The sequence below is a fragment of the Bubalus kerabau genome, chromosome 1 (assembly GCF_029407905.1).
Source record: "Bubalus kerabau isolate K-KA32 ecotype Philippines breed swamp buffalo chromosome 1, PCC_UOA_SB_1v2, whole genome shotgun sequence".
NCBI classification, from domain to species: domain Eukaryota; kingdom Metazoa; phylum Chordata; class Mammalia; order Artiodactyla; family Bovidae; genus Bubalus; species Bubalus kerabau.
The window spans coordinates 78,103,715-78,128,202 of record NC_073624.1 but is presented as its reverse complement, the minus strand read 5'-3'; the positions used below and the strand labels follow the sequence as shown (position 1 = coordinate 78,128,202).

Genomic DNA, 24,488 nt, shown 5'->3' with positions numbered 1-24,488 from the left:
TAGAAGGAAAGTTATGACCAACCTAGATAGCATATTCAAAAGCAGAGACATTACTTTGCCAACTAAGGTTCTTCTAGTCAAGGCTATGGTTTTTCCAGTGGTCATGTATGGATGTGAGAGTTGGACTGTGAAGAAGGCTGAGCGCCGAAGAATTGATGCTTTTGAACTGTGGTGTTGGAGAAGACTCTCGAGAGTCCCTTGGACTGCAAGGAGATCCAACCAGTCCATTCTAAAGGAGATCAGCCCTGGGATTTCTTTGGAAGGAATGATGCTAAAGCTGAAACTCCAGTACTTTGGCCACCTCATGCGAAGAGTTGACTCATTGGAAAAGACTCTGATGCTGGGAAGGATTGGGGGCAAGAGGAGAAGGGGACGACAGAGGATGGCATCCCTGACTCGATGGATGTGAGTCTCAGTGAACTCCGGGAGTTGGTGATGGACAGGGAGGCCTGGTGTGCTGTCATTCATGGGGTCGCAAAGAGTCGGACACGACTGAACGACTGATCTGATGTGATCTGATTTTTTTATAAGCTCTTGAGTTTTGTACAACTGTACCTGAAATGTGACTAAATTGAAATGAAAGCTATGAGATCTGTTTTGCATCTGTCTATCAGTTCAGTTCAGTTCAGTTGCTCAGTCATGTCCGACTCTTGGCGACCCCATGAATCGCAGCACGCCAGGCCTCCCTGTCCATCACCAACTCCCGGAGTTCACTGAGACTCACATCCATCGAGTCAGGGATGCCATCCTCTGTCGTCCCCTTCTCCTCTTGCCCCCAATCCCTCCCAGCATCAGAGTCTTTTCCAATGAGTCAACTCTTCGCATGAGGTGGCCAAAGTACTGGAGTTTCAGCTTTAGCATCATTCCTTCCAAAGAAATCCCAGGGCTGATCTCCTTTAGAATGGACTGGTTGGATCTCCTTGCAGTCCAAGGGACTCTCAAGAGTCTTCTCCAACACCACAGTTCAAAAGCATCAATTCTTCGGCGCTCAGCCTTCTTCATAGTCCAACTCTCACATCCATACATGACCACAGGAAAAACCATAGCCTTGACTAGACGGACGTTAGTTGGCAAAGTAATGTCTCTGCTTTTGAATATGCTATCTAGGTTGGTCATAACTTTCCTTCTAAGGAGTAAGTGTCTTTTAATTTCATGGCTGCAGTCACCATCTGCAGTGACCCTGGAGCCCAAAAAAATAAAGTCTGACACTGTTTCCACTGTTTCCCCATCTATTTCCCAGGAAGTGATGGGACCAGATGCTATATGTCTATCTATATCTATGTTTGTATGTTGTATATATGTGATATTTTTCTCCCTCTGGATATTATTCCAAAAACTTGTGCTCTATTTAATTGGCTTAAAGAAAATAGAATCATTTGTATAAATTAAGATTAGTCATGAGATTTTCCTGACAGTCCAGTGACTAAAATTCTAAACTCTCAATGCCAGGGGCCCAGGTTTAGTCCCTGGTCTGGGAACTGGATCCCACATACTGCAAATAGAGATCCTGCTTGCCACAACTAAGACCTGGTGCAGCCAAATAACTAAGTAAATATTTTTTAAAAAATAAATGAATCAGCCTTGTCAAATAAATTTATGTTATCTCTACTAGATGCTTGAGATGATAAAATTATAAATTCAATCTAAGAACTCAGTTTACAATAAAAATATTTTCTTGATATATGTCAATATGGTAGAGAAAAAAGCCATGTGTAAATTTTAAGTTTCTATCCTTTTGTGATTTTTGCTGCTTGCCTGGTTCTTCAACAAGAAAAGTAACTCAAAATGATGGCTAATTTTTAATATCTCATGAAAGTTTCATGGCAACTCAAGCATAATTGTTAAGAACACACGAATTAAATGCATATAAGTGGGCAAAAGGGTCTTCCCTGGTGGCTCAGATGGTAAAGAATCTGCCTGCAATGCAGGTTTGATCCCTGGGTTGGGCAGATCCCCTGAAGAAGGACATGGAAACCCACTCCATTATTCTTGCCTGGAGAATCCCATGGATGCAGGAGCCTGGTGGACTACAGTCCATGGGGTTGCAAAGAGTTGGACATGACTGAGTGACTAACTACTACTACTTCTGCTACTAAATGGGAAAAAGGTTTATAAATGAATTTTGCAACCATCATTATATTTTATAAACTATATCTACTTAAAAATAGCTTTCAAAATCATTTTGTAACCTTAAATTTAAGATGAATATTCATTGGATATGTAGATCCTTTCCAGAAAAGAGAAAATACTGAAACATTAATTGCCGAACATTCATTTAAGATTATTTGCTTTTAACTTCATATTAGAGAGATGAAGATATCTGGGTGTTAATAACATGCTCTTTTTGCCACTTTAAAAAGATGTACATTAAAAAGGCATGTGGCTCTAGAAATTCCAAAATGATGTATTCCTGGAGATTCTCAGGTTTTCTAGTGGTTAGGAATTGGTGCTTTCACTGCCAGGGCCCAAGTTCAATCCTTGGTTGGGGAACTAAGATCCTGCAAGTCACCCTGCTCAGCCATAAAAATGAATACATAAAAAATAAAAAGAGCAAATCAGTTAGAATATGGGGGTTCTAAACACAGGGTCCTAATACAGGAGAGATAAGAACATAAATTATTGAGATGAAGGGAGAAGACTCCCTGTGAATTTCCTGGGGAAAAACTTAAAGATGTTCTGGAATGTGTGAAACTGTTAAAAGGAGTTTGACAACTTTGGCTGAGACTTTGGGTAATGAATTAATACACAAATTACTGACTAGTTCAAAATTGGGAAAGGAGTACAAGGCTGTATATTGTCACCCTGCTTATTTAACTTCTATGCAGAGTGCATCATGTGAAATGCCGGGCTGGATGAAGCACAAGCTGGAATCAAGATTGCTCAGAGAAATATCAATAACCTCAGATATGCAGATGACACCACCCTAATAGCAGAAAGCAAAGAGGAACTAAAGAGCTTCTTGAAGGTGAAAGAGGAGAGTGAAAAAGCTGACTTAAAACTCAACATTCAAAGAACTAAGATCATGGCATCTGATCCCGTTACTTCATGGCAAATAGAAGAAGGAAAAGTGGAAACAGTGAGATATTTTATTTTCTTGGGCTCCAAAATCACTGTGGACGGTGAGTGCAGCCATGAAATCAAAAGACGCTTGCTCCTTGGAAGGAAAACTATGACAAACCTAGACAGTGTATTCAAAAGCAGAGACATCACTTTGCTGACAAAGGTCTATCTAGTCAAATCTATGGTTTTGCCAGAAATCATGTACGGATGTGAAAGTCGGATCATAATGAAGACTGAGTGCTGAAGAACAGAAGCTTTTTAATTATGGTGCTGGAGAAGACTTTGAGAGTCCCTTGGACTGCAAGAAGATCAAACCAGTCAATCCTAAAGGAAATCAAACCTGAATATTCATTGGAAGGACTGATGCTGAAGTTGAAGCTCCAATACTTTGGCCATGTGACGCAAAGAGCCAACTCATTGGAAAAGACCCTGATGCTGGGAAAGATTGAAGGCAAAAGAGAAAGGGGTGGCGGAGGATGAGATGGTTAGATAGTATTACCACTGAATGGAATTAATCTGAAAAAACTCTGGGATATAGTGCAGGACAGAGGAGCCTAGTGTCCTATAGTCCTAGGGGCCACAGAGGATACATGACTTATTGAATGAACAACAAAAACATAATTCATACAAGTATCTTAAATGTAAGTATTATGTCCATTTTACAAATTAAAATATATGTGTTCCCAGAGAAGAAAAGTCACCTGCCCAAAGACATAGATAGTGGTAGAGCTGGGATTTAGATTCAGATCATCTCAATGGTCTTTTCAGTTTACCACATTACTTTGAAGTTGAAGTGAAAGGGAAGGAATTCTATCGCTATGCAATTCACACCCCCTAACATGCTGTAACTCCTTTATCTACCACGTTTAGTTCCTGATACAGTTGTACAAACCCATTTTATGTATTTATTTTTAAAGTGTGACTTTTCTTTAAGAGATTGATCCCACACCAGGAATGCCACAAAACAATTAGAGACTATTTCAATAACAAAATTCTTAAAGTGTGCACACCTGATAACTGAGCAAATTTGATTTCTTTGTGCATACTTTCTTTGTCCTATTATTTCTATCATCTTTAAAGGTTCATGGTCAATACAATTAGAACTTAGGCTGGATCTCACTTCTCCTTTTCACATTATGAGCAAATATTTCCCTTCCCATACAGGTCAGGTTCAAAAATCCTTTCTCAATTCACATAACAATTGGGCATTCATCACTGAAAAATAATTTTTCAAACAGATGATAAAGCATAATCTTGTTTACAAAGAGAACAAAATGTTCCCATTTTAGTTTCCTCTTTCCAGAAGAGAATTCTTATTTTATTTCTCTGTTAAGCATTACTTTTTGATTTAAGATTAGGTTTGATCTTTTTATTTGTGCAGCTGCATAGTCATTCGGTTTCTTTCTTGAACTAGAAAGCTATGGTTTCAATCTGTAATTTAGCTCTAGCAACATCACAAAAAAACTGGAGAAGGAAATGGCAACCCACTCCAGTGTTCTTGCCTGGAGAATCCCAGGGTCGGGGGAGCCTGTGGGCTACCGTCTATGAGGTTGCACAGAGTCGGACACGACTGAAGTGACTTAGCATAGCTTAGCATAGCATAGGAACTGAATAAGATAACGTACTCAACTTATTATTAACAACAATTTATCTGTACACATTGAATTGAAGATGAAACACTCCAAGTTGTTTAAGATTTTTTTTTTAATTCATTTTCTCACCCCAACCCCTCACCTCAAGCCAATATCATACCTCTGTGAGGTAGCTGGTTGCTGGCATGGGAGTGGTCTATTTCCAACTCAGTCAAATAGAAGCTGAACTCACAAACATGGCACCATTTTCACAGAGTCTAACATGATTTGACCCCAAAGATGATGAGGACTAGTATCAGTGCCTTACAGATTTATTTTGGAAAATAGTTTCCTTGACTACTGATTCAATAAGATTTTCTATTTTAAGATTTATTTTTTTTAATTAAATTGCTTAACAATATTGTATTGGTTTCTGCTGTATAACAATGTAAATCTGCTATAAGTTTACATAAATCCCCTCCCTCTTGAGCTTCCCTTCCACTGCAAAAGGATTTTTCAGTTAAAGAGCAATTTAGTAAATCAGAAATATCATGTAAATATAAAATGGTAAACTTAAATCTGCTTTAAAAAAAATGAATGGATGTTTCAACATCTAGGAAGTTAAGGTACTTTTAAGTTTTCTCATAAGTATACTATCTTCTTATAGGAAAGTTTCCACAAACTCACTTATACATACGTGCATGACTACTAATTTTTCTGAAAAATAACAGGAATAAAATAAACCTAAATATAGAAACCTGGAGAAGGAAATGGCAACCCACTCCAGTATTCTTGCCTGGAGGATTCCATGGACAGATGAGCCTGAAGGGCTACAATCCATGGGGTCACAAAAAGTTGGACACGACTGAGTGAATGGACTTAAAATATCTTCCTTATGTAAAGGTTCAATCCACGGCAAGTCAAATATCCTCTGCGTAGTCAGTGTGTGAAATCTGGTTAGGATTTGAATTTCATGATGGGACTGACCTGGCTTTCTAAGCAGTCTTCTTCCCTCCAGTTTCTCTTCCCTCCAACCCAGTCTTCATCCAGAGCATGCCAACCTTGAACTCAGAGGACTCGGCCTTTATAACACACATATGTCAAGCACATGTCACCTATGACTTTATTGTCTATCCTGAGGTTTGCTGTCATGTCCTTATATTCATCATGATGAGCTACTTGAGATCTTATGCTCCCTTAAGGCTTCTCTGCTTTCTCAGAAAGGACACTCATATGTATAGTGTAGACATTCAATGAAATTGGTAAATTCCCTGTATATAAATATACTCCACCTACAATTAAGGTGTTACACTCCTCTCTTGACCACCTGTGTTAAAATAGTGTTTTGATATTACAAATGATGCAGGGAAGTAATGCAAGCTTACAAACAAATATCAACCACAAACTAGAGCCACAGCTTCCCTGGTGGCTCAAATGGTAAAGAATCTGCCTGCAAAGTGGGAGACCTTGGTTCAATCCCTGGGTTGGGAAGATCCCCTGGAGGAGGGCATGGCAACCCACTCCAGTATTCTGGCCTGGAGAATCCCTTGGACAGAGGAGCCTGGTAGGCTATAGTCCACAGGGTCGCAAAGAGTCAGACATGATTGAGCAACTAAGCACACGCATAGCACACAAACTACAGAAGGATGAGCTTCTCCAACATGAGGAAGCAATTACAAAAGATAACCTAGAATTTTAAAGACAGAATCACTTTTTAGATAAAGTTAACTCAGATTTCTGAAAGAAATTAGGAATGCGACCATTTACTTTGGGGGCTTCTCAGATGGTGCTATTGGTAAAGGATCTGCCAGCTAATGCAAGAGACCTTGGGTTCAATCCCTGGGTCTGGCAGATCCCCTGGAGGAGGAAAATGGCAACCCACTCTGATATTCTTGCTGAAAAATTCTATGGACAAGAGGAGCCTGGTGGGCTACAGTTCACAGGGTCACAAAGAGTTGGACACAACTGAGCCACTAATACTTCACTTCATGGCAAATAAATGGGGAAACAGTGGAAACAGTGGCTGACTTTATTTTGGGGGGCTCCAAAATCACTGTGGATGGTGATTGCAGCCATGAAATTAAAAGATGTTTACTCCTTGGAAGGAAAGTCATGACCAACCTAGACAGCATATTGAAAAGCAGAGACATTACTTTGTCAACAAAGGTCCATCTAGTCAAGGCTATGGTTTTTCCAGTGGTGATGAATGGATGTGAGAGTTGGACTATAAAGAAAGCTGAGTGCCTAAGAATTGATGCTTTTGAACTCTGGTGTTGGAGAAGACTCTTGAGAGTCCCTTGGACTGCAAGGAGGTCCAACCAGTCCATCCTAGAGGAAATCAGTCCTGAGTATTCATTGGTAGGACTGATGTTGAAGCTGAAACTCCAATACTTTGGCCACCTGATGCGAAGAGCTGACTCATTTGAAAAGACCCTGATGCTGGGAAAGATTGAAGGCAGGATGAGAAGGGGACAATAGAGGATGAGACGGTTGGATGGCATCGCTAACTCAATGGACATGGGTTTGGATGAACTCCAGGAGTTGGTGATGTACAGGAATGCCTGGCATGCTGCAATTCATGGGGTCGCAAAGAGTCGGACACGACTGAGCAACTGAACTGAACTAAAAATGAGGAAACCTTGATATTGATTTTTTACTTCATTCTCAGAATAAGGGTCAATTTTTGGTTTGGGAGCTTGATTGTATTAAAACAACAGGTATAAGTAAGATATGACTTGAAAAAAAAAACAAGGAAGAATCTGCAATAAGCGTTGCTTTCCCCCTTAGGCCAACTGTTGCTACTCTGATGGTTTCCTCAGCCAATCATTGTTATGGATCAGTCCTGGTGCTTCTTAGTTATATCCTGTCTCCGCATCTGAGCTGTCACTCTTCAAGTCTCTCTCCCTACCTTGACTCATTCTCCATACACCTTTCAATATCCTTATATGAATAAACCCATATTCTTTCCTGTTGATTCATATAAAAATGGTCCCAGAATCTTGGACCCCCCAGCTGTCCTCCCATGGCTGGTCACATAGACTTGAAACCTTGGAGCTCCAGAAGCTGCTGTGCTGGAATCATGTGGGACTATAAAGTGAGAAAACTCTCAGAATTCCCTGGGTGGGGGAATATGCCAAATAATTTCAGAGATCCTTTAAATCAACTGATATTTATTGTTCATCATGTTATAGGCACAGTTCCAGATATTTGGGATATGGGTGTAAACAAGCGTAAAGGAGTTCTGCCCTATTTCCTGTAAGGACAGCGGCCCAGATGGTGTGGCAGAGATGTAACACAGTGAAAAAGGAAAAAATTAGAATTGACCTTGTGGTGTGAGATTGATATTGGAGATACTGTATGAATTCAATTTAAATAGATTAAAATAATGTAAATACCTACATCCTCTAGCTCTGACCATTGATGGAGCCTGGGAACAGTGACTCTATTGCCTATAGCTATTTTTTAAAATAAGGATTCATGAAAGAAATCACTGATTCCAGGCTGAAGTAGGAAAAGAAGAAGGTGAGCATTAGAACATCTTACACCAGAAAACAAAAAAGTCCCCAAGGAATGATGGGGACAAGTCAAAGTGACATAGAAGCTAGCTTGCAGAGGCTCTCATGGCCAAATCAGGGACAATGTGAACATCAAAATAAATGATAGCCATGGATTATGATACATAATAATTGGAGTAATGTAGGAAGCTGAGAGTCCATACTGATATAATAAGTAAAAATGTAAATTGACATTTTGATAAGGAAGAAATTTTCTCAAAATACTTCACCCTCTCCCAAATACCTCACAATGGAAGTGACTTGCAGACATCACCTTAATCAAATGATTAATGAGAACATCATCAGTAATAGAATGTTTCAAAACTGAATGTCACCTGAAAGGGTGCAGGGAGATGAGCACAGCATTACTGCTATGGTATCCCTGCCAAAGATGCATAACTAATCTAACCCAGAGAATATCAGAAAAATCTTAGAAAATTTCACACCATAGCTGGTTGAGGTCTTCAAAAGGGTTAAAGCCATAAACGTCAAGGAAAAGGTGAAAAGTGACCTAGATTGCAGGAAACTGAAAAACATGGCAAACAAATATAACATGAATCAGAATTAGACATTTTAATTAAGAAGCACTAATGGGACAATTGATGAAATTGCATAGCATCTGATGATTAGGTGGTCCTAATTTGTCAGTATTCACTTGTTGATTTGGATGATGTTTTGAGGTTATGTAGGAATTACACACTAAGGGATTCAGAGCCACTGGACACCATGTTGGCAGTGTATTCTCAAACTGTTCAGAAAACATAAAAGGCTATACTGTACTTGAAAATATTGGGGGGAAATTGAGATTATTTCAATGTCTAGAAAAGGGGGAAGGACTCTATTCTCTTGAAAGTTATATTTCAGCAAGAAGAGACAGATCAATGAATAAATAAAACATGTCTATCAAATGGTTACAGGCTTGAGTCTTGGGGCACTCCCACAGTTAAAAGTAAACAGCAGAGAAACAGGCAGCCAAGAAGAGCTAAGAAGAAACCATCAATGAGACAAGATGTAAAGGAGGAGAAGCTGAGGAAGAAAAACTTGTCTAGATGTAGAAGTGGCTCACTCTGTCAAATGCTGCTGAGAGATCAAGTAGGATGAACAGAAATCGGGTGATCTCTAGAACTGGCCCCAAGGCATCCTGGGAGGAGTCGGCTGGAGCCATTTTCAGCTGAGTAAGGACAGCTCTGAGATTAGGAATAGATGAAAAAAGAAAGGGAGGTGAGGAGGCGGAGTGGGTGAATATAGACATATCATCCCAGAAGTGTTGCTGTAAACAAGGGAGTCAAAAATGATGTTGTGGTTGGAGGGTTATGTAGAGTCCATGGAGAGTTCTTTCTATGATGGAAGATTACCAGAGCAGTTCGTTCCATGATGGGGGTGATCCAGCAAAGAGGGAAAACTCAGGATCAGGAAACACTCAGCCTAAACTGGAGTAGGGAGAGGGCTGTGATGAAGACTGCATGTGGAGACACTGCCATTGGCAGGAGCAGAGGCCCTTCATCCCAGTGATAAAGGGGAAGGAAGGGAGGGCAGGCCCAGGGAGAGACGTGAGCTCTGTTATGATGGTGAGGAGGGGAGAGTTTTGTATGAGTTGCTTCTGTTCTGTCAGTGTAATGGGAGAAGCCAGGTCATCTACTGAAAGCAGAGTGTGGAAGGCTAGTAATTGGCGTGTGTGCTGGGAATTTGAAAAGAAATGAGTAAATAGTGGCAGTCATTTTGGAGAGTGGCAACACCAACACAGGATTGTAGAGAAGTGACTAAGAACACCGGACAGTCTTGAGTGCCCATTTGAGGTTTATGTTTATAAATTAAAACTGAAGGGAATTCCCTGGGAATCTTGTGGTTAGGACTTTGATCTTTCACTGTTGAGGGTGTGGGTTCAATCCCTGGTTGGGGAACTAAGATCCCACAAGCTGATCAGCTCAGCCAAAAAAATAATAATAATAATTATAAGAACTGTCAGCATGCTTATGGATTTTTCTCCAGCAATATCCATCTGTTTGGGTATAGATAAAGATGTTGTAAATATTAAGTATCATTTTTTCCTGCATATATACGTATGTATTCTTCAGAGACACTAAATAGCTCTAAACAAAGACAGACAAGGTATGAATTGCAAGGTTTTTAATGAAAATGTCTGTATTTTTTACAGATGCATCATTTCATATCTATAGTTAATTAGCAATTATTTCAATACTGGCAATCTCATCTGAATTTAGTCATAATGCATGAATCTATGATAATAAAATTAAGGAAAAGAAACAGGTCATCTAATCCCTGTTTATATTCCTTCATGATCAGCAAGATGTATAAGTGATCTCTCTTTGATTAAGAACTGAATGTACTGGAGGCATATTTGATAATTAAGAGTTTAGACAAATATTTACCAACATTAGTTCTGTTAGCACACTGAATAATATTGTAGGCCCATTAACAAACCGTTAACACATCAGGTAAACATTAAGCCTCTTAGAAGAAGGACCATATGCTCCTGTTTCTGTAAAAATATTATTTGTTTGAAGGAATGGTGGTATAACCTTTCACTCAACTATTACTTCCTTAATGTGAAAAAGAGACAAAATGAGCTGAAGAATGATAACTCCACAGTTACAGGGTGCAACCCTCAACATAACTGCTGACGTCATGGTCTCGACAGTGACTTTTCCATGCCACCCTGTGGAGAAAGATGAAACATGGTAATAAGACTTAAACATAGTGATACTGTAATAAACATATTCAAATTCTTTGGCAGAACAAAATAGCTTATCAATACATGAAATTGAGACTATAGACAGTTCCAAGTATCACTATTTATTAACTGGAGGTATGTATACCAAGGACTTCACATCTCTATCAAGCCTTCACTAGAGCACAGAATGCTGAACACAAATGTTGAGTCCTATGTAGTCCACAACACAACTGCAGAGTGCATTTCACATTTACTTAATTCCAAAATAATTTCAAAATATGACAAGTAATTGATAGACGAGAGAGAATTTTAAAACCTCTAGAAATCCCCTAAAATAAACTGAGGAATAACAGAATAAGATTTTGATTCCATTAAAATAGACTGTTTCTATATAATACATTGTTCAGCACAAATCTAAAGAATAATGCTCTTAAAGTGCTGACTCAATATGTCAGCAAATTTGGAAAACTCAGCAGTGGCCACAGGACTCAAAAAGATCAGTTTTCCTTCCAATTCCAAAGTAGGACAGTGCCAAAGAATGTTCAAAATATCTTACAGTTGTGCTCCTTCCACATTTCACATAGCACGTTTCCCATGCTAGTAAGGTTATGCTCAGGGTCCTTCAAGCTAGGCTTCAGCAGTACATGCACCGAAAACTTCCAAATGTACAAGTTGGATTTAGAAAAGGCAAAGGAACAAGAGATCAAATTGCCAACATCCGTTGGATCATAGGAAAAGCAAGGGAATTTATTAGAAAACATCTACTTCTGCTTCATAGACTATGCTTAAGCCTTGTATGGATATACAAGCAAACTGTGCTATGGATCACAGCAAACTGTGGAAAATTCTTAAAGAGATGGGAATACCAGATTACCTTGTCTGTCTGCTGAGAAACATGCATATGGGTCAAGAAACAACAGTCAGAAACTTACATGGAACGACTCATTGGTTCAAAATTGGGAAATCAGTATGACAAGGCTATATATTGTCATCCTGTTTATTTAACTTATATGCAGAGTATATTATGCAAAATGCTGGGCTGGATGAATCACAGGCTGGAATCAACATTGCCAAGAGAAATATCAACAACCGCAGATATGCAGATGATACCACTCTAATGGCAGAAAGTGAAGAGGAACTAAAGAGCCTCTTGATGAGTGTGAAAGAAGAGTGGAAAAGCTGGTTAAAACTCAGCATTCAAAAAACTAAGATCATGGCATCTGGTCCCATCACTTCATGGCAAATAGAAGGGGAAAAAGTGGAAGCAGTGACAGATTTTATTTTCTTGTGCTCCAAAATCACTGTGGTGGGTGACTGCAGCCATGAAATTAAGACACTTGCTCTTTCCAAGGAAAGCTGTGGCAAGCCTAGATGGTGTATTCAAAACCAAAGACATCACTTTGACGACAAAGGTTCCTATAGTCAAAGCTATAGTTTTTCCAGTAGTCATGTACATATGTGACAGCTGGACCATAAAGAAGCTGAGTGCCTGAGAATTGATGCTTTTGAATAGTGGTGCTGGAGAAGACTCTTGACAGTCCCTTTGACAGCAAGGAAATCAAACCAGTCAATCCTAAAGGGAATCAATCCTGAATATTCATTGGAAGGACTGATGTTAAAGCTGAAGTTCCAATACTTTGGCCAGGTGTCCTGAAGAGCCGACTCATTGGAAAAGACCCTGATGTTGGGAAAGATTGAAGGCAAAAAAAGGAGGGTACGGCAGAGGATGAGATGCTTAGATAGCTTCACCAACTCAATGGACATGAATTTGAGCATACTCCAGGAGATAATGAAGGACAGGGAAGCCTGTGTTCTACAGTCCATGGGGTCACAAAGAGTCAGATCTGACTTACTGACGGAACACACAAACAAAGCTGCAATTTTCAGTCCTCAGCATATTTTGGTCTTTGGGAATATATTCCTTTGCTTCTTTCATAACAGTAGAGTAAAACAGCTCTCTGGAGGTCCAGTGGTTAAGACTCCACCCCTCCAATATTGGGGTAGATTCCTGGTAGTTAGGTAGGAGGCTAAAATCCTAGGTGCCCAAAGGCACTACCAAAAACCCCAGTTCTCCATCCTCCCCTTATTTTTTTGGCCACATCTAATGGCATGCAGTTCCCTGTCCAGCACCCCCCACATTGAAGCACAAAGTCTTATCAACTGGATGGCCAGGCAAGTCCCCAGATCTCCTCTTTCATGCTTAACACATACCATGCTCTGTAACAGGAACTTACATAGTGTAAGTCCATTATACTTCAAACACATACATCCAAACAAAATCATAGGAAAAGAGGTCAATATGTGGTTATCATAGGTAGGGGTAGTGGGAGGGGATGAGGGTGGGGAATTAGATGAAGTCAGTCAAAGTTCTTACAAACTTCTAGGTATAAGATAACGAATACTGGGGATGTAATGTATGTGGTAATATATACAATTGACACTGATATATGTTGTATATGAAGATTGTTAAAAGAGTAAAGCCTAAGACTTCATCACACACACAAAGTTTTTCTTCTATTTCTTTGTTTGTATCTATATGACATGATGGAGAAGGCAATGGCAACCCTCTCCAGTACTCTTGCCTTGAAAATCCCATGGGCGGAGGAGCCTGGTAGGCTGCAGTCCAGGGGGTCGCAAAGAGTCGGACATGACTGAGTGACTTCACTTTCACTTTTCAGTTTCATGCATTGGAGAAAGAAATGGCAACCCACTCCAGTGCTCTTGCCTGGAGAACCCCAGGGATGGGGGAGCCTGGTGGGCTGCCGTCTATGGGGTCGCACAGAGTCAGACACAACTGAAGCGACTTAGCTGCAGCAGCAGCATATGACATGATGTATGTTCACTAAACTTATTGTGACAATAATTTCACGATGTATGTAAGTCAAATCATTTTGCTGTACACTTTAAACTTCTACAGTGATGTATGGCAATTACATCTCAGTAGAACTGGAAAAGGGGAGAAAAAAACCCAAAACATACCATGCTGTAATGCCTTGCTCACTGACAATATGCTTTGCACATGCTACAGCTTTGGCGATGTCATTTTCCATTAATTCTGAAAAGGAGATGGTAAGAAATGAAGACAACATTCATAGAAATTTCATTATAAGTTTAAGTTCAATCAGCTTTGTTTTCTTAGGCTGAGCAAAGAACAACCAAAATTTTGTTTTTTATGAGTCCATGTATCTGTGAATGTTGAGGGAAAACTCTTTCTTTTTCCATCCTATTTGGCATGAAATAAAGCATTCTGTTTCTCTTTTACCAAAGTCACTGGCAGCTCTGGAACTATTAACTAATGTGATGGAAGGTTCTCTTTTACTAGGGACCAGAAAATCAAAACAAAACTAAAACAAACAAGCAGAAACTGGTCTAGCAATTTTTTGCTCAGCAATTCTGTAATTGGAGAAGGAAATGGCAACCCACTGTTATACTCTTGCCTGGAGAATCCCATGGATGGAGGAGCCTGGTAAGCTACAGGTCATGGGGTTGCAAAGAGTCGGACACGACTGAGTGACTTCACTTTCTCTTTCTGTTAATATTAGTGGAAGTTTACCTTAAAGAAATAATAAGAGATGTCCCCAAAGATGTGTGTACAAAATGATTCATAGGGGAAAATAAAAAGGGACTATAGTCTAAGTGCATTAACAGTGTGCATTGGATTGATAAATTATAGAATATATATTTAGTGAAATTTATTCATCTTGATATATAATAAAGATTGGTGTTTGCTGATAATATAATTTTGGGCAATAAAGAGCATATTGTAAGGCAGAAAATTTAGTACAATTTCATTTTTGTTGGAACACATTGCTTACATGTTTGTATGTGGGTACAAATGTGCATAATATAGTTTTATATTCATGTCCATGAGTGATGTATATTGTGAAAGAAGCTGTAATTCCAAAAATTACCCAGTGTTCATAAATCCTGGGGTAGAGACAATTTTTACTCAATGACTAATGATTACTGTATAAAAAATATTATCTATGTAAATTAACTGCATACAAAAGAATATTCTTAGACTAATCTTCTCTATTAGGAATTTTCGTATGTAAAAATTTAACAATTTTTGCATTAGTTCTCCAGTACTTTATGCACTAAAGATTCCATATCTCTATTTTAAAAGGAACTCAGTAGCATATTTATTTCACCCCAGTTCAACAGATCTATAAATTGACTTCTCAGAATGACAACGTTCATACAGGAACTGTACTTTTTGGAGATGCAAGCTAAAGAATTTCGAAATGAAAGGTCATAATTTTCTATTCACCATGAATAATTCACTTTAAATCACTCAGCAAAAAAACCCATATATATATATATATATAGTTTATATACATAAGATAAATAAATATGACCAAATATTAATAACTGTCACAGTACATGATGAACATATTGAAGGTTATTATATTAATGTTTCTAATTTTCCATATATTTAAAATATTTAATCATAAAAAGTAAAAACAAAATTTTTAAAAGGACCACACATAGTCCTCCTCTTTGGTTAGTTAGTAATCCTTTGTTTTCCAATAAATCAGGGCAGATTAGAAAAATACCACATAATCGAATTACCCTCTCCTCCCCAAACCAGGTAAGTAAGAGGAATAGCATTGTTCTTTACAAGCATCAACAAGTCCAGTTATAATAACATGACAGGTCATTACAGAAAATCTTGTAGGTTAACAAACAGCAACATTTTATGATACCAGCTCATTAATTTTTAACTTAAGAAATTTTGAGGAGGATAATAGGTTCTAGAAGTTCAGATGGAATTTTTCTAGGTCCCTGATGAACTCCTCAAGACATTTTCATTTGTACTGAATCTCTGTTCTTATAGGTATAACCAGATGGGGGCTGAACCATCACTCAACATCATCTTGTCTTACCGCTGCAGGATACATGACAGCCGTCAACTGCGTTAGGGGTTTTGCCATCATTACACCACCATTTGCTGTTGATCTGAAATATCCCATAATCAGTGCTTTCACTGCTAGGATTGTAGTTTGTAGCTTTTGTGTTATAACTGCTTTCCCATTTGGTCAAACACAACCCTGAAAAAAAAATGTATATTTTGATTATAAACAGCAACATGACATGACTTAGACTTCATAGCCCCATCAGTTCTATTTAACTAATTCTATTTTAGTAACAACTTTATAAGTTTAAAGATGTATTTTACTTGTGAGATATTCTAACACCTACATGTTAAGAATTCCCTTAAGAGAATTCTTTTATTAGCAAATCATTTGGTAATACTAATGAAACAAAACAACATATTTTTAAAAACATTAAAATAGCTATTTCTGCCATTCCTGTTACTCTTCCCCTGCTCCCATCCCTCAGGTAAGATGCAGCCAAGATAGAAAAGTCAACAGAGTTGTTGAATGGGTTTGTTCATTATCAGCAGGTGTATAAGCTAATGGAAAAATACTTTTATTTAAAAAACTATTTATTAAGAAAAATAAGGAATTTCTGGGAGAAATAAAATTTCTTATGATACCTAAAGGTAAACTTGGGTATCAAATTAGAATCCAGACCAAAGGAATCATAGAATAGAAAAGACTATGTCATCCATCCATCTATCTAGCCATTGGCGCATTCATTCAAAAATAGTTATGGAGGGGAAATGTCTGAATTCAATCTGAAAAATACAGTGATGACATTGACAAATATGGACTAAAATACACAGTTACTTTTCTGTAGTGTGCAGCTTGAATTCTGTGGAAGAAAATGAAAATTAATTAATGGACTAAAGTCAGATTAATAAAATATCCTTTCATGGTGCATTTCAGAGATCCTTATGTAGATATTAATTGAGAGGAAATAGGTTCCTATTGTCCCTGTTTTGAGAGTTTAGAGTAATTTTTTAAAACTTTGCTGTTAAAAACTCAACATCGTGATAAGGGGGTTAAAAGTGGAAAAATACTACCTTACTCATGCTTGCAGAACCCAAGTTCCAAACTGAAAATGGTTAGAGTCAAACACTTGATAGATATATCACAGGTGCTGAAATATTTTTATTGTCAGCCTACTTGTACCACCTGGAAAATTTAGTGGCACTAGACAAGCACAGTCACACCTAACATGCTTAAAATGATATGGATTTGAACCTCCTATGCCTCACTCCTTCCCCTGGCGCATCAGATTCTAAAGAAACAAGTTGCTGTTTTTAACCTCTGTAAATGTACAAACCCTCCAAGAAAGAAAAGAGCCATTCACTCCAAGTCCCTTTCCTATTATTCATGCTCTATTAGTATCTGTTCCACACATGGCTAACTGTTTGGAAGGAGGAAGAAGAATTAACTTACAGTTCGCCAGGCTGACTCCCTCATAGCCATCCAGTCCAAGTTTCTTCAGAGTTCTGGCAAGCTCACATCTCTCAAAGACCTTGCCTTGGACTGCGACAGAAAGGAAGAGAAACCCCAGAATAATGAGAGTCTTCATGTTGACTGAGAAGTCAAATGTCCAGACTGACCAGGGTGAGCTGGACTTGCTATTTAACATCTTTTCACTTCCCTCTTATCTCACTGATTTGGTGGCTCCACCCTCTAAGACATGTGAAAAACAGGAGCAGTTTATTGGTCCATATACTTAAACAGTTTTCTTTCTTATGTTTGAAGAGCGATATTCTGATATCCTAAGAATTAACTTGCAGAAAATAATGAAATGACATTGCATAAAGACATTGCTCAGGTAGATTCAGGATTAGACCTATTGCCCGAAGAGGAACTTTCTCTTATTTTTATGAAGTTGAGCAAGTTTAAAGGAAAAAAAAACCTGAATGAACATTTTACTCAACTGAAAATGAGTTGAGTTTTCTCCCATCTTTGATGAACATGTATTTACATTAAGTCTTCACATTTCCATGTTAGAACTTAAAGCGTCATTGTAAAGCAAGGAAACTGTATAGTAAATCTACAGAAGAATAACAGAATATGCCATTCCAAAATCTTCCCCTTTGGCATAAGGATTATTTTGAGCTGAAAAAACAAATCCTAGACAAGTTCTCTGTCTTCCCCCTATCTTCCTGAAATCTGAACATAAATTTGTGCATAAATTAATCACCAACAACCCTGGACACTTATCAGCCCCAAGACAGCACCAAAGGATTCTACAAAACAACGATTTGACTAGATATTATCTTTTTTCCCTTTCTAATGTATTTATCGTTCCAAAATTTGGAACCCTCAGAAGCTTAGTATTCTTTTCCTCTTTCTAGTTGCCTCTCTAAATATATGCTGTTCTTTGGTTAAAATGATCTGTAAATCTAAATTCTAGCCTCCTCTTTGAGTTACTTATCCCTTCATTTCTCACAAGTATGCATGGGAAAGTGAAAGTGTTACTCACTCAGTCATTTCCAATTCTTTGTGCCCACATGGACTGTCCATGGAATTTTTCAGGCAAGAATACTGCAGTGGGTTGCCATTTCCTTCTCTGGGGGATCTTTCTGACCCATGGATGGAACTCAAGTCTCCAGCATTGCAGGCAGATTCTTTACCATCTATGCTACCAGGGAAGCCCAAGTATACATGAGATGTACATGTTAATAAACTTGTTTCCTTTTCTCTTATTAATCTGTGTTCTGTTACAGAGCCCCAGCTAAAAATGGTAAAGAGTAAAGGGAAACACATGTTTCCTCCTGTAGTTTCTAGTGATGAGGATGGGACAGCGAAAGGCTGGAACACTCCATTCTCCCCGGAGACTGCTGTTGAGATATGGGATAACCGACAACAGACCAGCAGAAAGTAAGAATTTTTACCATGTCAGGCTTCCAGTTCTCTGTCTAAAGTGCACAGTCAAGACAGGAGGATAAAGCTTTTCCTTGTCCCTTCCTTTCCAAATTCACAGCAGCAGGAGAAAGACATTTGTGAAAATAGATCTTAAATTATGACTCGTGAATTTGGTTTTGGTAATCAACACCTGTGGTTATTGATTCTTAGCCTCCCAGTAGGAGTCATGTTTTACTTTGTCTCTGTCATTTGTTATAAGGATGAAAAATCATCAGATGAGAATCTCCATTTGTCTTGTTTTATATCCTGAGAATTTGGCTTTGTAACCAGTGAGAATATTCCCTCTGGCTTCTGCCACTTGTGGAGTGCAGGTTATCAGGCTTGCATGCAACAGTTAGCCAGCTAGGAGCCTAAGACATGAAGTGACAGGCAGTATTCTCTGTCCAACCATGCCGACTCTCAGGGCAGTCTGTTTTAACAGAGTGTCCACATGCATAAGGGGTCTTTATGGCCTCTACCTTCCCTGCTTGGTTTGAGGGGAAAACTCTCAACCCAGTATCACCTTTCTAGTGATATGGGTGAGGAGATCAGTTGTTTTAGAGGTCTTACTTTGTGTGAGACAGAGGTTTCTTTGCCACCTGAGACATGGAAGATCTTTGTTTCTTCAGCTTTCTCTGGAGAGGCTCCTCATCTCAAGAGAGCTATATTTCTTAAGGTACTCCTCTCATGTCCATGGGTAAGCCCTAATATTGGTTTTAAGTCATAAAAAGACTCAGTGGTTTGGAGTCACAATTGAAATAGGTATATTGAAGATTTGAACTGTTATACCTAAAAGAATTTTTAAGAGAGCTCATATTTTAAACAAATGTCCTATTTTTATCAATGGGAAGATCAGATTGAAAAGAAAAAAGAAAGAAAGGAAAAATATAGCTATAGAAGAATACTTTGGTGTGAGGAAAAAAAACAAAACACATTCTTAACAAGATTAGGAAAAGATCAGAGAATAAACATCTGGACTGCAGAAGTCACTCAAGCAGGTGTAAAATTTACATTAATATAAATAGCCAGGAAAGAGCTTTGACAAAGGTCCAGGAAATGCACAAGAGGGCTTAATGTATTGCCTGTTACTCTATAGCAGACCTGACCATTTCCAGACTTTCCTGTATTTGGGGGCTGTGCTACAAAAATTTTTTTAAAAAACTAAGATATTGAACTAGCCTATCCTACTGTTAAAGAAAACAAAAATGTCATAGGAATTATCCTAGATTTCTGATAATAGGCAAACATGCCCCTGTGTTCATTCTTAGATAAACCCTACAATTCTTTCTCAGTACTTTGGAAATATCGACCTTACCATATCTTTGAACATTAAGATCTAAAGAGATAACTGTAGCCTAAAGCAAACATGTGACTGGAAAAAAAATAGTGAGAGAGATTTTTAAAACAAACTGTTATTTGATATTTCCATAAGCTCCCTTACTCCAGACTTTGTCCACAGCCTCTGTAAGATTATCTTTTAAAGGCAAATAAAAATCTTAGAAGTCTTATCCACAAATCTTGGTAAAAGGGGTCAGCCATTTCAGTGGGTAAATTTAACTTGTTCTATCTGCAAGAAACACCATTTTGATCCAATTATTCTTTTATAGGGCTTCCCAGAAGCTTCCCTACAGGGCTTTAGGGGTAATAAATCCCCCTGCAATGCAGGGGGCACAGGGTTTCATCCCTGGGTCAGGAAGATCCCCAAGAGTAGGAAATGGCAACACACTCCAGTATTCCTGCTGGGAAAATCCCATGGACAGAGGAGCCTGGTGAGATATGGTTCATGGGGTCTCAAAGACCCCATGAACTAAAGCAACTGAGCACATTCTTTTATAAGCTATTGAGTTTTGTACTACTGTACCTGAAATGTGGCTAAAATGTTTAAATGAAAGCTATAAGATCCCTGTTTGTGTCTATCTATATGTCTATCTATATCTATATATGTATGTTATGTATATGGGATATTTTTCTCCCTCTTGATATATTCCTAAAAACTTGTGAAAGAGCTCTATTTAACTGGCTTAAACAAAATAGAAGCACTTGTATAAATTAAGACTAGTCATGGGATTTCCCTAGTGGTCCAGTTGCTAAGATTCTGACCTCCCAATGCAAGGTGTCCAGGTTCAGTCCCTGGCCTGGGAACTAGATCCCCCATGCCATAACTAAGACCTGGTGTAGCCAAATAACTGAATAAATATTTTTTAAAAAATAAATTAAGCTTCTTCAAATAAGCTTGATAACAAATATGTTGTCTCTACTAGATGCTTGGTGTGATAAAATTATAAATTCAAGTTTAGAACTGAATTTTTAAAAAATGATTTCTTTAATGTATGTCATCAATATGGTAAGAAAAAAGGACATGTAAATTTTAATGTTCTTTGCCTCTGTGAGTTTTGCTACTTGCTGGATTTGTCAACAAGAAAAATAACTTTCAGTTCAGTCTCTCAGTCGTGTCCAACTCTTTGCGACCCCGTGAATCGCAGCACGCCAGTCCTCCCTGTCCTTCACCAACTCCCGGAGTTCACTCAAACTCATGTCCATTGAGTCGGTGATGCCATCCAGCCATCTCATCCTCTGCTGTTTCCTTCTCCTCCTGCCCCCAATCCCTCCCAGCATCAAAATCTTTTCCAATGAGTCAACTCTTCACATGAGGTGGCCAAACTACTCGAGTTTCAGCTTTAGCATCATTCCTTCCAAAGAACAACCAGGACCGATCTCCTTCAGAATGGACTGGTTGGATTTCCTTGCAGTCCAAGGGACTCTCAAGAGTCTTCTCCAACACCACAGTTCAAAAGCATCAATTCTTCAGCACTCAGCTTTCTTCACAGTCCAACTCTTACATCCATACATGACTACTGGAAAAACCATAGCCTTGACTAGATGGACCTTTGTTGGCAAAGTAATGTCTCTGCTTTTTAATATACTATTTAGGAAAAGGCAATGGCACCCCACTCCAGTACTCTTGCCTAGAAAATCCCATGGATAGAGGAGCCTGGTAGGCGGCAGTCCATGGGGTCGCTAAGAGTTGGATATGACTGAGCAACTTCACTTTCACTTTTCACTTTCATGCATTGGAGAAGGGAATGGCAAGCCACTCCAGTGTTCTTGCCTGGAGAATCCCAGGGACGGGGGAGCCTGGTGGGCTGCCATCTATGGGGTCACACAGATTCGGACACGACTGAAGTGACTTAGCAGCAGCAGCAGCAGGTTGGTCATAACTTTCCTTCCAAGGAGTAAGCGTCTTTTAATTTCATGGCTGCAATCACCTTCTGCAGTGATTTTAAACAATGGTTAATTTTTAGTGTCTCATGAAATTTTCATGGCAACTCAAGCACTGAATATGTACATCATTTCCAAAAAAAGAGAAAATACTGAAACATTAATTGCCAAACATATGTTTATCTGCTTTTGACTTTTTATTAGAGAAATGAAGAATATTTGGGTCTGTTAATAACATGCAAAAAAAAGAGCACCACTCTAAACAAATATCCTATAAAAAGACATATGTCTCTAGAAATTACAAAATTATATATTCCTGGGGATTCCCTGGCAGGCTAGTGGTTAAGAATTGGTGCTTACACTGCCAGGTTCAATCATTGGTTGGTGAACTAACATCCTGCAAGCCACCCAGCTCAGCCAAAATAAATAAATAAATAAAAATTTTAAAGAGCAAATAAGATCGAATATGAGGGGTCTAGGAAATGGGGTTCTAATACAAGAGAAAAGAGAAGGTAAATTTTTGAGATGAAGGGAAAATTGTCCCTGTGGACTTCCTGGGGAAAAACTTGAAGATGGCCTGGAATGTGTGAACTTATTGAAAGGAGTTCCACTAATCTGGCCAAGACTTTGGGTAATGACTTAATACACCAATTATTGATTGATTCAAAATTGGGAAAGGAGTACGACAGGCTGTGTATTATTAGCTTGTTTATTTACCTTATATGCAGAATACATCATGGGAAATGCCAGTCTGGATGAATCACAAGCTAGAATCAAGCTTGCCAGAAGAAATATCAACAACCTCAGATATAGAGGTGATCCCACTCTAATGGCAGAAAGCGAAGAGGAACTGAAGAGCCTCTTGATGAGGATGAAAGAGGAGAGTGAAAAAGCTGGTTAAAACTCAACATTCAAGAACCTAAGATCATGGCCCCAGTTCCATCACTCCATGACAAATAGGGGAAAAAAGTGGAAGGAATGACAGATTTTACTTTCTTGGACTCCAAAATCACTGCAGATGGTGTGTGCAGCCATGAAATCAAAAGATGCTTGCCCTTTGGAAGAAAAGCGACTACAAACTAGACAGTGTATTCAAAAGCAAAGACATCACTTTGCAAACAAAGGTCTGTATACTCAGAGCTATGGGTTTTCCTGTTGTCATGTTTGTTGTGAGTGTTGGACCATAAGGAAGGCTAAGCATTGAAGAGTTGATTCTTTCGAATTGTGATGCTGGAGAAGACTCATGAGAGTCCCGTGGACTGGAATGAGATCAAACCAATCAATCCTAAAGGAAATTAACCCTGAATATTCATTGGAAGAACTGATGCTGAAGCTGAAGTTCCAATACTTTGGCCATGTGATGTAAAGAGTCGACTCATTGGAGAAGACCATAATACTGGGAAAGACTGAAGGCAAAAGGAGAAGGGAGTGGCGGATGATGAGATGTTTAGAAAACATTATCACTGAATGGCATTAATCTGAGAAAACTCTCAGAGACTGTGAAGGACAGAGGAGTCTGTCTTGCTGTAGTGTATAGTGTCACAAGGAGTGAAACACGGCTTAGCAACTGAACAACAGCAACAACATAATTGTACAGGGGTCTTAAGGTAGGAATTATGTCCATTTTACAGATGAAAAAAATGTGTCCTAGAGAAGATACATCATCTGTCCAGAGACATATAGCTAGTGAGCGGGAGAGCTAGGATTTAAGATTCAGGTTGATTCCATGGCCTTTTCAGTTTACCACATTATCTTGAAGTTGAAGTGAAAGGGAAGGAATTCTATTGCAATGTAATCCTCATCCCTCAACAGGCTATAACTTCTTTGTCTATCACGTGTCTGATTTTGGATCCCAATATAGTCATGCAAACCCATTTTATGTATTTATTTTTAAGGTGTGAGTTTTCTCTAAGAGAATATCAATATTCTTTTTTTTTTTTTTTTGATCAACAACAGCATTTATTCCATTACATATATATACCACATCTTTATTCATTCATCCATCAATGAATAGTTAGATTTCCATATCTTGGTTATTATAAAAAATGCTGCAATAAACATAAGGGTGAATGTATCTTTTTGAACTAGTATTTTCATTTTCTTTAGATAAATACCTAGTAGTGGGATTTCTGGATTATATAGTAGTTCTGTTTTTAATAATTTGAGAAGCCTCCAAACTGTTTTCCATAGTGGCTATACCAATTTACATTCCCACCAATGGTGCACAAAGGTTCCCTTTTATCCGTATCCTCACCAGCACCTGTTATTTCTTGTCTTTTGGATGATAGCCATTCTGACAGTAGGTGATACTGATTGTGATTTTAATATGCATTTCCCTATTGATTAATGATGTTGAGCACCTTTTCATGTGCCTGTTGCCATCTGTATGTCTTCTCTGGAGACCCCTTAGACAGCAGCCCACCAGGCTCCCCAGAGGATCTGAATAAATATCAATATTCTTAATGTGCACAACTGATAATTGTGGAAAGCTTTGGATTTCTTTGTGCATGCTTTCTTTGTACTATTATTTCTGTTATCTTTAAACATCCACAGTCAATACAATTAGAACTTAGGCTGGATCTCACTTCTTTTCACTTTATAAACAAATATTTCCCTTTCCACA

The 24,488-nt window shown here is 38.5% G+C and overlaps 1 protein-coding gene and 1 long non-coding RNA gene across 2 annotated transcripts in view; one reads left to right on the top strand and one right to left on the bottom strand.

Moving 5' to 3' along the window:
* LOC129651616 (uncharacterized) overlaps window positions 1–23,815 on the top strand; it is a 51,293-nt gene extending 27,478 nt beyond the window's left edge. The window contains exons 2-4 of the long non-coding RNA XR_008714248.1: window positions 17,132–17,356; window positions 18,469–18,622; window positions 22,594–23,815. This is a non-coding gene — a long non-coding RNA (uncharacterized LOC129651616). The remainder of the gene's footprint in view (window positions 1–17,131; window positions 17,357–18,468; window positions 18,623–22,593) is intronic.
* On the bottom strand, window positions 10,310–17,357 carry LOC129651603 (lysozyme C-2). The gene is made up of 4 exons (XM_055580250.1): window positions 17,186–17,357; window positions 15,764–15,928; window positions 13,857–13,932; window positions 10,310–10,862 (listed from the first exon to the last, which is right to left on the bottom strand). Exons 1-4 carry the CDS (start codon window positions 17,319–17,321, stop codon window positions 10,796–10,798), a joined length of 444 nt encoding a protein of 147 aa, XP_055436225.1. The 5' UTR covers window positions 17,322–17,357; the 3' UTR covers window positions 10,310–10,795.
* Window positions 23,816–24,488: the final 673 nt, after the last annotated feature.